Consider the following 16,275-nt stretch of genomic DNA (forward strand, 5'->3'; position numbering starts at 1 on the left):
AAAGGTGACCACATAATATACAATGTATTTCAAACTGAGACCATTGACAAAGCACCACTGAAAGCATCTAGTTTCTCCAAGGGTTTCCCATCGCACTCAGAATGAGATTCTGCTCTTTAGCTGGACGTATAATACTCATCTTATCCTGCACCACTCTCCTTACCCCTCAACCTGCCCCCACTGTACTGCCATTCCTTTTCTTGAACAAACATCCCCATGTGACTTTGGGTGAGTAACTAACCCTCTGTGTGCCTGAGTCTTCTCATCTGTAGACCAGTAACAATGGTACCAAACTCCTAGTGTTGCAAAGCACAGTGTGCCTGGCACTCGGTGCTGCGTAGATTTCTTTCCTCTCCTAAGGAACTTAACAGAATTGGATAGTGAGGGCTACTTGCATTTGCTGAAGACATGGCCTGCATATTTCATAATATTTTCCTTAATAAAAGGCCATGCACACATAGTGCACAGAGGTTTGACTATCAGCGTCGTTTGGTTGTTACAAAGTTCAAACTCCACAGCTGAAAGTGGGCCAGTCTTTATCTGGGTAATGTTTATCTTGGCAAGATTTAGAAATAGAAATGTGAAATGCTACTGAAGTACCAACCATCACACACCTTCCCTTTTATAGGCAGACCTGGATTTTCAGAAAGTTCTTAAAAATGCTCCATGTACTTCAAATGTATATGAATTAGATCATTTCAAATTGAAGGCATTTTACAGAGAAGTTTTAATAAAAATCCCTAAATTTGTTGGTACTCACTCTTTTGGCAGGTCAGGGAGGGGTGACTTTTTTCATGCCAACTCATAAGCAATCCTTTTTCTACTCACAAGGTTTGAAAAGAAGTCGGATCATAGTAAATCTGGGCTGTCACTTGGCAGCTGAGCGGCCTCTCTAAGCTTCAGTTTCCTCGTCTGTAAATGGGGAAAGTAATGAATGCACTTAAAAGCACTTCGTGAGAGAGAAAAATGGTCAATTTTAAACAAGCTGACCATACAAATAAGCTCTAATTGTTCTTTCTGAATGAGTAATGCTTAGTTCTGATACTCATTCCAACCAGGAGATAAAATCAGCTTTCCCTAAAAAAATGTATTAGAAATCTGTTGATGTTTCACTTTAACACTAAGCTACAGAACTCAGACCACAGTAGTGATGTTTCAGAGCTGGTGGGGAGGAAGAAGGCTGGGTCTACATCCCAGATGAAATGTGCTAGATAAATTTAAAAAAAGACACTTGTTTTCCTGGCCAGTGTGGCTTGGTGGTTGAGCGTCAACCAATGAACCAGGATGTCATGGTTTGACTCCCAGACAGGGCATATGCCCAGGTTGCAGGCTCGATTCCCAGTAGGGGGTGTGCAGCTGATCAATGATTCTCTCTCATCATTGATGTTTCTATCTCTTCCTCTCCCTCTCTCTGAAATCAATAAAAATAAATTTTTTATTAAATGACACTTGTCAGTTTCTTAGAAATGATTCACTTATATCACACTAATGTGCCATTGAGTAATACAAGATTTTTTTTAAAAAAATAGCCTAAGATCAAAATTAGTAACTTTTATTTAAAACAAATGTAACTTATATTTTATAATATAGCATATGAGTTGGGGGATATTTACTTAGAGGTAAAATGACTGGTGCCTACGAACAGCCTGAATCCTGTGTCTTTGCTCCTCAGTTTCACTCTGCACTGCCAGAGGGAAGCAGGATCAGCCAGTGAGTTACTCATCAACATGTAACGGTGCCACGGGGTTAAATAATGGCCTTCCTTTTTTGGCCTGGATTTTACCAAAGTTAGCCTCAAACTCTTTTTTCGTTCCATTTAGACTTGCTAGATGTCCATCCTTTACTCTGTAGCCTAAGGAATTCAGTTTCCTTATCCTGTACTGCACTATCTGCGGTGTTAACTCCAGAACCATGGGCGTTTCTCTTATCTGAGCTATGGAAATTCCTTCTTTCAATAATCCCTGAATTCTCTCTTCCAAAATGGGAACGGAATAATATAAAAGGGCAGGGCATTTCAAAACTAACTGCTTCAGGTCATGATCTGTGCATTTAAAAGCATTTTTAGAGAAGGAAATACTGTTCTGTATACTTCTTAGGCCAAGTTGAAAAAGAAACCCTTTCAGTTTGGACAGAAGTTGGAGAATTTCAGAGTCTGTGAAACCTTGCTCCTGGAGAAATTCCAGTGTTTCCTTTATAGCTGCAGGAGAATTTAACAAAATAAATGGGTTTTGGCTTAATAACTTTAGTAACCAAACTTTCATGTTGGTCTCAGAGCTACCTAAATTTAGATAGCTCTCTTGGAGAATCCTTATCACTTGCTTATTCTTCTCAACAGGATTATGAAAAATACTAGGTGCAGTTGTCAAAAATCTGCTAATGACCACATTTTTGAGTCCCAACTCTTGAAAGAACTGAACATTCAGTTTCCGGTTCTCCTGGTCTTTAACTGTAAAGAAAGATTCTGGAAACTGTTCTATTAACTTGACTAACTCTTCCTCATTTTTGCAGATGGACTGCCAGAGTTCTCTCTGGGAGTTAACAGCGGTTGGACTGCAGACAATGGCTTCTGGGCAGCGTTCCAAAATACTGGCTACCGCAGTCTCATTGGCACCTAGTTGTTGTAAAATATTTGCAATTTCTTCAACATAGGTTTCATCCTCCAAAAGGACCCATCCTTTTAATCTGCGTATTTTCCTGATGTCAACTGAAAATTTATGGAGCTTTTCTACTGTTCTTTGATTTTCTTTGTTAGACTGATTGTTAGTTGTATAGGTGAAGCAAGCTAAAAAAGGTCTGTATTTGGGAGCTGATAGCATCTTTCTGAAAGAACACAGCCTGCAAGGCTGGGATCTCATCAGCAACTTCCACAGCATGCCTGAAATCCACCAGCTAATCCCCACGGTCCAGTGACGCAGAAGGTACTCAGGGTGCCTGTAAGAAAGGAAATACAGGATTTAACATATGGGTTGTTGACTTGTAGAACACAAACCTGAGCTGTAAGCAGTAAGCATGGAAATAACATGGATTTAAATTAGGAAAACTATGCATGCGGAATATTAAATATATCCTCTTACATAATTTGTAAAGTAACTACTTCACAACTTAGACTATCTTATACTTTATAAATACATTGTCATTTGAGCTTTGCAGTAGTTATTTCTCTTTCACAGAGCAGTAGCAAGACCACAAAAAGTTCAAAGAATCACAGACCGTAGATGTTATTTTGACACAACTTCCCCCTCCTACAACTCTGATATGTTTTTCTTTAGGAGACATATATTACTTACTTACATACACACAGAGGTTGTTTGTTCTTGTTTTTAACATTTTACATTTTCAAAGTGATATTTGGCAGAAGCAAATACTTATTAAGAAGGGGGGGGGGCGTCATCTCTAATTTTATATTTCAGAGAAAATATTTTTGCTGAATAACTATTACCCAAATAAGTCAGTTAATTTGTTTTATTTAAAGTGAGTCAATAAATATATGCTTGTTCTATGAGAATTATGTGGACATTTTTTTACAAGTCCAGAATTAAAATAAGTCTTAGCCAGGTACAATGAGAGAGATGTGTGACTGCCCCAGCGGAGCCATGGGAGTGGCATGTCAGCTGTGGAATGGGGACCATCTTATCTAATAAAGAAGGAATATGCAAACTGACCATGATGCTGTAACGGTCAAGATGGCTGTGCCCACAGCGGAGGCAGGGATTCCGTAACACAAGATGGCTGCGCCCACAGCAGAGGCCAAGTTCCCATAATGAGCCTTAACAATCAGCAGGAACCTGAGGCTGCGTGGCACTGGGCTGGGGACCTGAGGCTGCGCCCCCCGCCCAGCGGGACTTGACGGGGACCTTAAGGCGTGTCCCCTGCCCCCTGCCCCGGCCCAGGCCGCGGGACCTCAGGCCGCACACCCTGCCCTGGGCCGGGGGACCTGAGTCTGTGACCCCCACCCAGCGGGGCTTGATGGAGGTGGGGCCGGCCGGGTCTGGGTCTCGTGCGATTTCGAGGCACATGTGGGTGGGCGGGGACTTGACTCTGGCTCCCGTGGCGCACCCCAGACTCTGACAGGAGAAAGATTTTCATATACGTTTTACTAATTTTCTTTCATCTCTGACACTTCTATTATAGAGAAAGGACAAATAGCAATATTAAAATATTTCCTCTAATTCCCTTTTATTGTGAACAAATTTCATGCACTGGGTCACTAGTACGTTATAACAGTCTAACCAGCTGTCCCCACTTGACAGCTTTAGCTACCTAGAGATGCTATACTGTGCCTGATGCATTGTGGCCTTTGCACTATTTTCTCATATTTCTGGTAATGAAAACATGCTTAGTTTGTTGTTTTTACTTTTGGTACCTGAGATTGAAGTGTCTTGGCTGTACCACATAAGTGTAGTGCTGCTATTTGGATAGTTAACAGCATTTCCTTAGTATTTGTAGGTTTGAAGGAAAACTGGGGGGGAAAAAGCCATTTCCAATCCCTGCCTTTAATAATGCCTTTGCCACATATGCCAAGGACTCTTCACTTTTTAAAAAATATATATTTTTATAGATTTTTTACAGAGAGTGAGGGAGAGGTTATAGAGAGTTAGAAACATCGGTGAGAGAGAAACATCGATCAGCTGCCTCTTGCATACCCTCCACTGGGGATTTGCCCGCAACCAAGGTACATGCCCTTGACCAGAACCGAACCTGGGACCCTTCAGTCCGCAGGCCGACGCTCTATCCACTGAGTCAAACCTGGTTAGGGCAAGGACTCCTCACTTTCAAGTCCTAACTACTCCAAATAAATGATTATTCTATTTTCTAAGGAAAAATAACAGAGAACACTGCTCTCATTTTGGTTTACTTTTGGTAAAATAGTTCAGTTAGTGCCTATGATGTCGAAAGTAATTGTAGGCATAGCTTCTGTTTTACTTCTAGTAGTTCAACCAGAGTTTTCTTCAGATAATTCCTAATACCAGTTTCCTTAAATAACTCTCTAATAGCCAAGATATAAATAATATTTTTTAAATTTCTGAGATCAAGGATTTTAACAGCAAGGAGGTACATCTAGGCTGGAGTCCCACACCCCACTGTCATGGAATCCCACAACTTCGAGCCTCACATCTGTACCACCAGCTGGAAGGAGTATGGCTCAGCAGCCAAACTCACCAACTGCCCTGGCTCTAATTTATGGGATCATCTTGGGAAAGTTACTTAACCTCAGATTAAACAAGTAGTAATTAGAATACAGCCTCACAGTAAATGTTCAATAAGATTAAAATAACAATGGCATCATCTGTGTAGTAGAACAGCAGGTAAACCTTATAGGAATATTGCGAGGGTTAAAATGCACGTCAAGTACTTTGTGCACAGCCTGGTATGTTATAAGTGCTCAATAAATGATAGCCATTACTAGGAAACATGGAGCTAAAATTTTTGTAGTAATGTGACTTTAAATTGTATTTTAGACAGAAGTACATTATACAAAGAATGACTGAAAATTGTGAAAACTGTATTGTAAATGCTTTTATAAGCAAATAACTGCTTATGAAAGTAATACAGTCTCACTATAGAGAATCTGCCAAATTCTGAAAAGTATAAGGAAATGGAAAAAATCTTTCATAATCCCATCACCTATAGAAAACTATTCATATTTTGACATGTAAGTACAGTTTTATTCTATGCTTCTTGCCCCCTTTATTATAATTTTTAAATTCATAAATCTGCCTTATACATGACAATTAGGTTCTAAGCTCAGCCTATCAAGTGAAAATTGCAGAAACTCAAAAATTTCCCTGAAAATCTCCCAAGCAGGCACCACACTGAATACCAACATGCTGTCTTCTGTAAGTCTCGCACCCTGGGTTCCTCCAGGCCTGGAACAGATCCCAGTGTTTGGCTAAGCACCAGATGAAGTAGCTGGCTTACTCTGGAGTTACATTATAAAAAGTGACAGATCATTAAATATCAGAACTACATTGACCACAGCATGACGTTCTTGCCCAGTGAGGCTAAGGGAAAAGCGGGCTGCCTCCCACTGCCTGCTTACTCCGGAGTGAACTATCATGTGTTCAGGTGAGTTGTCTGAGCAATTAAAGCTGTCTGTCTCGCTCTAGCTCTTTCTCTCTCTGATGAACAAACATAGTTGACTACGAAAGTGGAAAGCACAAATGCTGTGGCTCCTCCACAATCAATACACATTGTACAGGGGTGGGCAAAAGTAGGTTTACAGTTGTAGTACTAACAAAATCTTTTATAATGAAAGCCTAATATGCAAATTGTCCCCTTGACCAGGAGTTTGACTGCTTGCTATAACGTGTGCTGACCACCAGGGGGCGGCACGGAACATGGTGGGCGTCAGCAACACTGCGCTGGCAGCGGGCAGCAGTGGAGGTGCTGTCAGCCCTGATGGGCCCCAATGAGAGCAGGACCTTGGTGGGATGGTGGAGCAGGTGAGGGGGCAGCGCCAGACCAAGGCGGGTGCCAGGCGGGGCTGCGCGAGTTGGGGCCCAATCTCCGCAGGCCACCCCGAGGGACCCCACCAGTGCACAAATTTGTGCATCGGGCCTCTAGTAATAAATAACAATACAAGAATAAACTCTTGTGTTTTGTGTACTCACAACTGTAAGCCTACTTTTGCCTACCCTCCTATATGTATTTTATTCTTTAATCCACTATATATACCTTGGCATCAAAAGTGCTCTAAATATATAAAATGACTGCATGATATATCGGATGAATATACTCTAATTTTGTAATTTACTGCCTAGTATTGAGCAGTTGGGCTATTTGTAATTTTTTGCTATATGCTAAATATCTGCTGCACATTTCATATTTTTCCCTTTAAGATGAACTTCTAGGAATAGAATTACTGAAGAGGAGATGTGTGAAGTTCAGTTGTTAATGTACTACCCAGAAAAACTATCCCAACCTATATTCTCACAAGCAGTATGAGTGATTCTCTCATCAGTTATAAATTTAATATGTGAAAATGAATACAACACTAATTTAACTTCATTTTATTATTAGTGAGGCTGAACTTTTCTTAAATTATGTTGACCATCTGTGTTGCCTTTTAACTATCCCTGCCGTTTGCCTTTTTTTATCAGTGGCATTAAGTAAATTCACAATGTTGCACAACCACTACCACTACTTCCAGAACGTTTTCATCACCCCAGGCACAAACTCTGTACCCATTAAACAATATTTCCACATTCCTTTCTCCACTCAGCCCCGGGTAATTTCTATTCTACTTTCTGTTTCTATGACTTTGCCTGTTCTTGGTACTTCATATAAGTGGAATCATACATTTGTCTTGTTGTGTCTGACTTATTCGCTTAGCATGTCTTCCCAGTCCACACACAGTACAGCATGAGTCGTCATAAACAGATGAAGCCTCCTGTCCCCATTATACTGTAGACTCTCTTGAAACTATGGATGGTTCCTCTGTGCCACTTGTCATAGCTGCAGTTGTTCACCTGTTATTTCTGTTTCGCCCTCCATGAGGCAGAGATTGGCTACTATACTCCAATGAATTGCTTCCCTACCCTCCACCGGCTGGGCTGACACAGGCGAGTCTAGGAGGCATTCCTAGTCAGGTGACCTTTGTGTGTGCTCCTCCATAGCAACCAACTCTTGATCCTATTGTAGCAATCACTACATTCCTGTAAGTTTGTTATTCATTCAATCAGAAGTATTTTGGCTTTATTTTAAGTTCACACAATGTGTCAGGTATTATGCTAATATTAGCTCTTCTGCTAAAATGTTTCTTCATACATCTGGATCACAGACCCACCAGAGAACCTGATGATGAGAGCCACAGACTCTTTCAAAAAAAACACAAAAAACACACACAACCAAACACACACACACACACACACACACACACACACACAAAAACAACAAAACAAAAACCAATACTTGTTTTGCAAAAGATTTTAGCAGGATCAATTTAAGCAGGATTCAGACCCTGCAGCCCAACTATGAACAAAGCACTGGGAGGGCAGGGTCTGATGCTCTTCTACTTTATCTCTGTACCAAGCAAAGAACTTGGTCCACAGAGGAATAAAATCAGTGTTTGTCAACTGGAACTGAATGAACAAACCAAGACCATGAAGCTACCTAACCTAGTGGCTAAAACTGTGGGCTGCCTGGGCTTAATTCCTGGTCATGTTGTATTGTGACTTGAGGAAGTCATTTCACCTCTGCCTCAGTCTGATCATAAGGAAAACCGGGACACCACCTCCTGGGTGATTGTGAAGATGAAAGGAGTTAATAACAAAAACCACAGAGTATTCAGAAAACTCATTCTACAACCCATTTTAAAGATGAGAAAAGAGATAAAGTACCAGGAAAAGTAACCTGTCCAAAGTTGCTCAGCTAATAAAGGGCAGACCTTGTGTTCAAACCCAACAGAGCCCAGCCCTTAGCCCTGTGCCCTACACAGAATAACGCTCTTGGTAAATGTTTGTTGAAACACAACGCGAGCTATTCTCTGAAACTTCACGTTTCCTCGACATTTTTGAGGAGTGAAGTCCACTTCTATAACACGCATCCTTTTTATATACGAGCCACTCGATAATCGGTCATCTCCACTAAGTTCTACTTTTATAACGCGTACGAACTTCTGAGTTTCGCATAAGCCCCCATGGGTATAAAGGCAAGGAAAACCGAAGGCCCAAGTTAGAGAATCTGGGGGAGCGATCGAAAGCCACACACCCATCGAGTGCGGCCTGCGCTTTTCCGGAGAAACTTCCGACCCGTGGCGCCCAGGTGTGCGCCCAGGCCAGGCAGGCGCAGCTGAGCGGCGGGCGGCCCCGGGACCCCCGCCTCACGGCCACGGCCAGGCCGGGGGCGACTACCCCCCGGGGCGGGGGGAGAAAGGGCGTGACTCACCTGGGAGGCGTCCGCTCCTTGCAAGGCGCAGTGGGTCGCGGGCCCCCGGCTCTGTCCTCCCTCCCTCACCAGGCCGAGGGTCACGGTGGCCGGTAGTCTGCCCGCGGATTAGGAATGAGGCCCTGGGCCTGGAGCGGTTTGTGAATTTCCCTCAGCAGCGCCAACTAGGTCACTTGCCTTCACCGGCAGCCAATCAGAACACGGGAGACCCGTGAGCCCGCAGATTCACGCCCCCAGCGCAGCCAATCCGAGCGCAGCGCAGGCCACGTGACCCACAGGACGCCCATTGATGCCGAAAGGCGGGGAGGGCTAGGAGGGGCCGGGTCGCAGGCAGGGGCCGGGTGGGGCGGTAGGGGCGGGGCGGCGTGGGAATCACCTTTCCCGGGAACTGAGCCGGGCGCAGGCAAATTACTGCCTCTGGCATTTTCACAGCCTTTCCTTTCCAGCGATTTATAAAAGTTGGGAATTTCAGTTACTTGGTCCCTGGGGGAATGTCACTAACCCGTAAGAAAAAACGTAGAACTAACTCAGAAACCACTGTGTATTTAAGCTAGAGCCATCCAGAATTCCCAAAATAATTCAATAGGCAAAGAATTTACAAAAGCCCCCAAACTCTTTGGAACATGTGGAGCTTTTCTACGACCCATTGTTCCAGTCCCCCACCCAGCAGTCAGAGGTGTCTGATTCATCTTTAAAAACCTCCCTCCAAAAAAACAAACAAAAAACCTCCCTCCTGCCATTTTCACCGAAGTACCGTATTTTCCAGCGTATAATACGACTTTTTAACCCAGGAAAATCTTCTCAAAAGTCGGGGGTCGTCTTATACGCCAGGTGTCATCTTATAGGGCGGGTATATCCTAAACTCTATATTTTAACTGGAAAAGTTGGGGGTCGTCTTATACGCCCAGACGTCTTATATGCCGGAAAATATGGTACTTGCCTTTTCTGTTAACTGCCAAATGGTTTACATTCCAATGACTACTTGTGATGCCAGTTTAATAAATTAATTCCTCCTTAAAACCAGGCTCAGTGTCCGTCTCATTTACTCTCACGTTTATCCATCCAATCAACAAATATTTATGGCATGCCTAATGAAGTTTCAATCATGGGAAACGGCAATGAGAAGATAGACATCAGTGGACAGGACCAAGGGGAATAAAGTACATTTCCTGTTCTGGGAGTTTACATTCTAGTGGAAGACAAAGACGTTAACAACCAACAACATGATAAATGGCAACTCCAGTTAAATGTTTCCAAGGACAGGATGCCCTGACCTTGCCTAGGTGTCCGCTGCTGGTGTGTGGGAGTTGGGAGTCAGGAAAGCTGTCAGATTTTCCTAGTGTTCCCATAGCGCACTGTGCACGATTCTAACAGTCTTCACATACAGCTCTGCGATTCTTCGACGCTGCCCTCTCACCTTGTGGAGTCAACTCCCTGTGTGTACTGATGAATTTACTTTCCTATGAATCATGCTTGGCACATGGTAGGGACTCAGGAAATTTGAACTGAATCTTTGAGGCTAGTCTTAGTACCCAATTTGTGCTCAATAGGATTTGCTGAGAGGGACTGATATTTGACTTTAATGCAAGAATCCTGACTCCTGGTCTCAAGATTGACTTTGATCTCCAGGATATTCTAGAATGAACTGTTTTTTGTATACTATAGGGTAGGAGAGTGCTTGTCCTGTAACGCTTTTCCTTTTAAGTTACCCTTATAAAAAAAAACAAAAAAACACACCTTATTATTTGTGGTTTTATTGAACTCTTTTTCCTGATATACAGGGAGTTGGTATCCAGACTAACCAGTGTATTTAGGAACAGGGAATCAGAGTAGGATACAGAGAAGAGAAAGAAGTTAAGGAATGTATACCAGGCCTTAGAACCGTATGGTCAGGAGGGAGGGAGCAGAGATACCCACTACGGTGCTAGCAGCTTGTATCAGGGCTCCACATAACTGTGTGAGGAATGATAATACGCATAACCTGTGAATTGTAATCAAAACTTGAAACTGACCAACTCAACTATGCCAACTGTATTAATGTTACCTAAAGCTTTTCCATCCTAAATATTTAAATTGTGGCTTTCTAGGACCATAAAATCAGAAAAAACAACAACAAACTTTGGATGGAGAAATGGGAGAAAGCACCTAGTATTATGCATATCCTATATAATAAAAGGATAATATGTAAATTGACCCTAAGGCAGAACAACCAGGAATGACTGGTCGCTATGACACGCACTGACCACCAGGGGGGCAGACGCTCAACGCAGGAGCTGCCCCCCTGGTGGTCAGTGCGCTCCCACAGGAGGAACTCCACTCAGCCACAAACTGGCCTGACGGCTGTAAATGCAGCAGCAGTGGCGGGAGCCTCTCCCGCCTTCTCCGCAGCACTAAGGATGTCCAACTGAAGGCTTAGGCCTGATCTCCCAGAGAGCAGGCCTAAGTTGTCAGTCAGACATCCCCCGAGGGTTCCCAGGCTGCCAGAGGGATGTCTGACTGCCAACTTAGGCCTGATCCCCTGGGAAGTGGGCCTACATTGGCAGGTGGACATCCCCCGAGGGCTCCCAGACTGTGAGAGGGCACGGGCCAGGCTGAGGGACCGCCCCCTGGGGTGCATGACTTTTCATGCACTGGGCCTCTAGTTATCTATAAGAAAATCACAAGCATGCTTGAAATTGTGGGAAAATCCTAAAGTTTCTAGGATGTAAGAGATGCATTAAAAAATGATACTGTTATCAGTCTTTTATATCCCAAATTTATTAATTTATTTTAAGTGAATGTGAAAAATATAAGGACCTTGCATTGGCTCATTCAAAAGCTTGGTTCTCTCAACTCAATTTTTCCAGGTTGCCAGCATAGTTTTTTGGTAGTAAGAATTCAAGAAGTATTTGCTGAATGAGTAAAAGGTCTTGAATCCCTCAACCACCAAGGGTAGGGTTTTTAGAACACTAACCCTTCTAGTGAGGGGAGAACACTGTATTCAAACATGGTGCACCTACTCAGTTGGAGCACATTGATGTCATTCTTGTTAGTCACAATTTAGACCAAACTAAAAAAGCTTTAAAAAACCCCACCAAACCCTAAAAAAAAATCCCCAACATATCAGTGGCTTTGTTGAAATAGTGTTCTTTTATTAAAATACTTATTCATCTTAAAACTGCATCTTTTATTCCCCTGGATGGTGACTGCAAATCCCAGGCCTATGAATTTTTTCAGTTCTGTATAGTGCAATCAGGTCCAAAGAGGATGATGTGAAGTATGGGTATTCTGAGAATCAATTAAATATTATTCCTTCTTAACAATGGTGACAGAAGATAAGGCACATTTTTTTTTTCAGTAACAGAATTTATTGATCATTATTAATTCATTAGGATACTGTTAAAAAATGAATATCATCTAAAATGTAATATTGTTTCTGGACTTTTGACTCAAATTTATCCTGTTACCTTTAAATATAATTATCACACTAAACATCTACCGTTACTAAAGTTAAGAAAACAAAAAGCTACTTGGTAAGAATTAGCCTATCAGAAACAGGAAAAGGATAATAATAATAATAATAATCTATACTCATAAAAGAGAAAGATGCAAATTGACTGTACCTTCGCGACGCCCACAGGCAATCAGGAGTGAGTATACAAATTAACCCAACAAAGATGGCAGGTTAATCTGCATACACAGATGCCGAGTGGCTGGGGGCATTCTGCACCGCCCCAGCTGCTCCGGGCCTCTGGGCAGCGTGGGAAAGCAGAAAGGCGGCTCTGGGCGGGAGCAAAGGCGGTGCCAGCAGCCAGGGGAAGGAAGGCCCATTTTTGCACAAATCTTCATGTATCGGGCCTCTAGTAATAATAATAATAATAATAGTGACAGCTGACCAGAGCTGCAGCATACAGTGACACAGACCATGCACTGCATAGTCCAGTGAGCTATGCAGCATGGCAGCCCTGGAGATAACATTTATCTAGATACTAGAGGCCCGATGCACGAAGATTCGTGCAAGAATGGGCCTTCTTTCCCCTGGCTGCCGGCACCACCTTGGCTCCGGCCGGAACCACCTTTCCACCTTCCCATGCTGCCTAGAGGCCTGGAGTGGCTGGGGCGGTGTGGAACACCCCACCCCCGGCCGCTCGGCACCTGCGTATGCAAATTAACCCACCACCTTTGTTGGGTTAATTTGCATACTCACTCCTGATTGGCTGGTGGGCATCATGAAGGTACAGTCAATTTGCATCTTACTCTTTTATTAGTGTAGATCCTACCATATGCCAGGCACTGTCATGAGCATTTCATACTCGGTATGAAGCAGATACTCTCATTCCCATTTTATAGACAAAAAAAAAAAAAAGAAGGCACAGAAAATTAATAATTTGTCCAAGATCTCAAAGCTAATTGAGTGGCAGAGCCAGGCATTTGACTCCAGAGCCTACATTATTTTATTTTACTTTATTGTTTAAAATATTACAAATAGTATATATGTCTCCTTTTTTCCCCATTGACCTTCCCCCGGCCTCCCCTACCCCCCAGCACATGCCCTCACCCTCCAACCCCCAGTGTCTTGCATACATTGGTTATGCTTATATCAGAGCCCACATTCTTAATATGTTATCCTATACTAATTCACAGTTACAATCCCCATTACTTGAAAAAAAATCACTTTGGTTTTACATCTTTCTTGCAGATAACTTTATTTATTTTTTAATGTTAAAGTATTTGGAAGACAATATTCTTATTTGGAATAATTTTGAAAAATCCTACTTTACTAAATACATGGGTGGGGAAAAGTAGGTTTATAGTTGTTCGTATGGAAAAGAAACAATAATCTATATATATAAAAGCCTAAGCGACTGAATGACTGGTTGACGGGTTGCTATGATGCACACTGACTACCAGGGGACAGATGTTCAAGGCATAGGATTGGGCTCTGCGGGGATCGGGCTCCCTCCTGACTGGATCGGGCCTACAGGGATCGGGCTCCCTCCTTCCTGGATTGGGCCTGCAGGGATCGGGCTTTCTCCTGCCTGAATTGGGCTGGTGGGGATTGGGCTCCCTCCTGTCTAGATCGGGCCTGTGGGGATTGGTCTCCCTCCTGTCTGGATCAGGCCTGCAGGGATAAGGCTTGCAGGGATCAGGCCTGTGGGGATCGGGCCTGCAGGAATCGGGCTCCCTCCTGTCTGGATTGGGCCTGTAGGGATCAGGCAGAAACCGGCTATCCGATACCCCGCAAGGGGTCCCAGATTGCAAGAGAGCACAGGCCAGGCCGAGGGACCCCACCGTTGCATGAATCCATGCACCGGCCTCTAGTTAATAATAATACAAGAATAAACTCTGTGTTTCATGTATTCACAACTATAAATCTACTTTTGCCCACCCCTGTATTTGATGGCTATTCCTTCATTCAGAATGGTGACATGTAGTTTATAGAATATCTTTAATTTGTAATCACATCTCACAAATCAATGTTCTCCCTCTTTCTCAAAACAAACAAAAAGTAAAAAAAGAAGAGAAGAAAAACAACCACCAAATACACAAGATTCCATATATGCATATACTTTAATAACCAAGGTCACTTTAACTGTAAATGAACAAAGAGAGGGAGACAAAGAGAACTTAACACATGATTATTGCACAAGTTTGGTCAAACAGGCATACATGAAGCTTTAAAACATATACTGTCTGTTAACAGAGGCTATAAACTACAAATTTTGATTACACACATTTCCTAAAACATTATTATCAAAGAGTGCAAAGTTAGAGCAAACAATGTCAAGAAAATTTTAACAAAGTCTTTTAAGAAAGTCTAAAAACCTCCTATTTTCCCACATTGACAATCAAAACTTTGATTTTTTTTATTATCAGAATATCAGTTTGCCACTTTAACTTTTACCATACATGAAAAATTATCAAAAATATATTGATGGGTCTATACTAATTGTGATATTTATATTTGCATTAAGCAAAGTCTTTTACCAAGTTCTTTATATACAAATTACCATGTGTCCTATGTGAAATTCATTGAAAAGTTAAAAACCACAGAAATATAATTAGAAATAAATGCTTTCCATCAACGAAGAACATTTTAATATAATTTAACTGAAAAAAGTATTGAACTCCCCACCAATTTCAGCTGGAACAGTATTCCTCCTGAGTGTCTTCTGTGATTTAAGGGGAGAAAAAAAAAAAAAAGAAAACTGGGTAAAGCTTAATTGCAAGGAATTAAATGACAAAAATTTGATGAGTATTTACTGATCTTATATTCAAGAAATTGACAGTCTAATTAAGTTGGCAATAAAAAACAGTAATAATTTAAAAAATATAAATAGTTTAAGATAACTGAAGAAACAAATGTCTTCAAAAACTGTCAAACGCACTATAAATACTTTCAGCTCGGCTGCTGTGGCTCAGTGGCTGAGTGACGACTTATGAACCAGGAAGTTACGGTTCGATTCCTGATCAGGGCACATGCCCGGGTTGTGGGCTCAATCCCTAGTGGGGGCATCCAGGAGGCAGCCGCTCAATGATTCTCTCTCATCATTGATGTTTCTCTCTCTCTCTCTCTGTCTCTTTTCCTCTCTGAAATTAATAAAAATATATTTAAAAGATACTTTTCATATAAATTTAAATCATAAAATAGTATCCCATAGATAAGTGAATTGAATACAGGCATGGCATTTGGTACTTCCAAAAAGGGCCAACATTAAAAAATATACTTTAAACTATTTCCAAACTGGAAAGAATTTAGATTTTAAAAGTATCACAACAGGTAAAATAAATTTATAAAGACGTAAGAGGCAAAGATTTGGGGAAAAATTCATAAAGGGATTATATTAATACCACTGAAATTAAAAAGTCACTTTAACTGTTTTAGATTTGTCACATAGGAAGGAAATGAGTAAGATGTCTTTCTGAGAAAAAAAAAAACTTAAGGACAAATTTATAAGCTTTTCACATTTAAATATAATTGATTGAGATGACCAGAAAACTGAGTACAGCACTTTGTTCAGTACAGACGAATTTCTCTTGTCTAAGAACTAATTGATTTTGTAACAACCACTGAAAAATTTATGCCTCTCTGGTCTGAAAATAGAGAGGTTAGCTCCATTTTGGAAATTATCTTAATTTATATTGATTACACAGTCCACTAAAGCAAGAAATAAGGCTATAAAATATTTACCTAATTAGTGCTCTGTCGCTGGACTTTATGACCAATACTCTGTGTGTCTTCCTCCTGACTAGGACGTTTCCCACTGCTGAGACCAGTGCCCATGGAGCTTCTTCCTACACATTTAAAAAATATATGTTTAAAATAGGAAAAGTGAAGAGACACAACAATATGCTCAAATGCTTTCTACTTCTTTTTTTAAATCCTCATCCAAGGATAATCTCCATTGA

The 16,275-nt window shown here is 41.7% G+C and overlaps 2 protein-coding genes across 5 annotated transcripts in view; both read right to left on the bottom strand.

Annotated features, from left to right (window-relative positions):
- Positions 1-1,551: 1,551 nt before the first annotated feature.
- On the bottom strand, positions 1,552-8,986 carry MTERF2 (mitochondrial transcription termination factor 2). Its single transcript, XM_008144716.3, has 2 exons — positions 8,887-8,986; positions 1,552-2,931 (listed from the first exon to the last, which is right to left on the bottom strand). The coding sequence occupies exon 2, from the start codon at positions 2,871-2,873 to the stop codon at positions 1,716-1,718; it is 1,158 nt and encodes a 385-aa protein (XP_008142938.1). The 5' UTR covers positions 2,874-2,931; positions 8,887-8,986; the 3' UTR covers positions 1,552-1,715.
- Positions 8,987-14,417: 5,431 nt separating this feature from the next.
- The window catches only part of CRY1 (cryptochrome circadian regulator 1), a 51,109-nt gene continuing 49,251 nt past the window's right edge, over positions 14,418-16,275 (bottom strand). For 3 of the 4 annotated variants that reach the window (XM_054719445.1, XM_008144715.3, XM_028150150.2), the window contains 2 exons: positions 16,058-16,161; positions 14,418-15,038 (listed from right to left, as the gene is read on the bottom strand). In XM_054719445.1, coding sequence (XP_054575420.1) covers positions 16,058-16,161 — 104 coding nt within the window. In that variant the 3' untranslated portion in view covers positions 14,418-15,038. The remainder of the gene's footprint in view (positions 15,039-16,057; positions 16,162-16,275) is intronic. The other variant, XM_054719446.1, reaches the window with a different exon arrangement.

Source organism: Eptesicus fuscus, chromosome 7 (assembly GCF_027574615.1).
Source record: "Eptesicus fuscus isolate TK198812 chromosome 7, DD_ASM_mEF_20220401, whole genome shotgun sequence".
Taxonomy (NCBI): domain Eukaryota; kingdom Metazoa; phylum Chordata; class Mammalia; order Chiroptera; family Vespertilionidae; genus Eptesicus; species Eptesicus fuscus.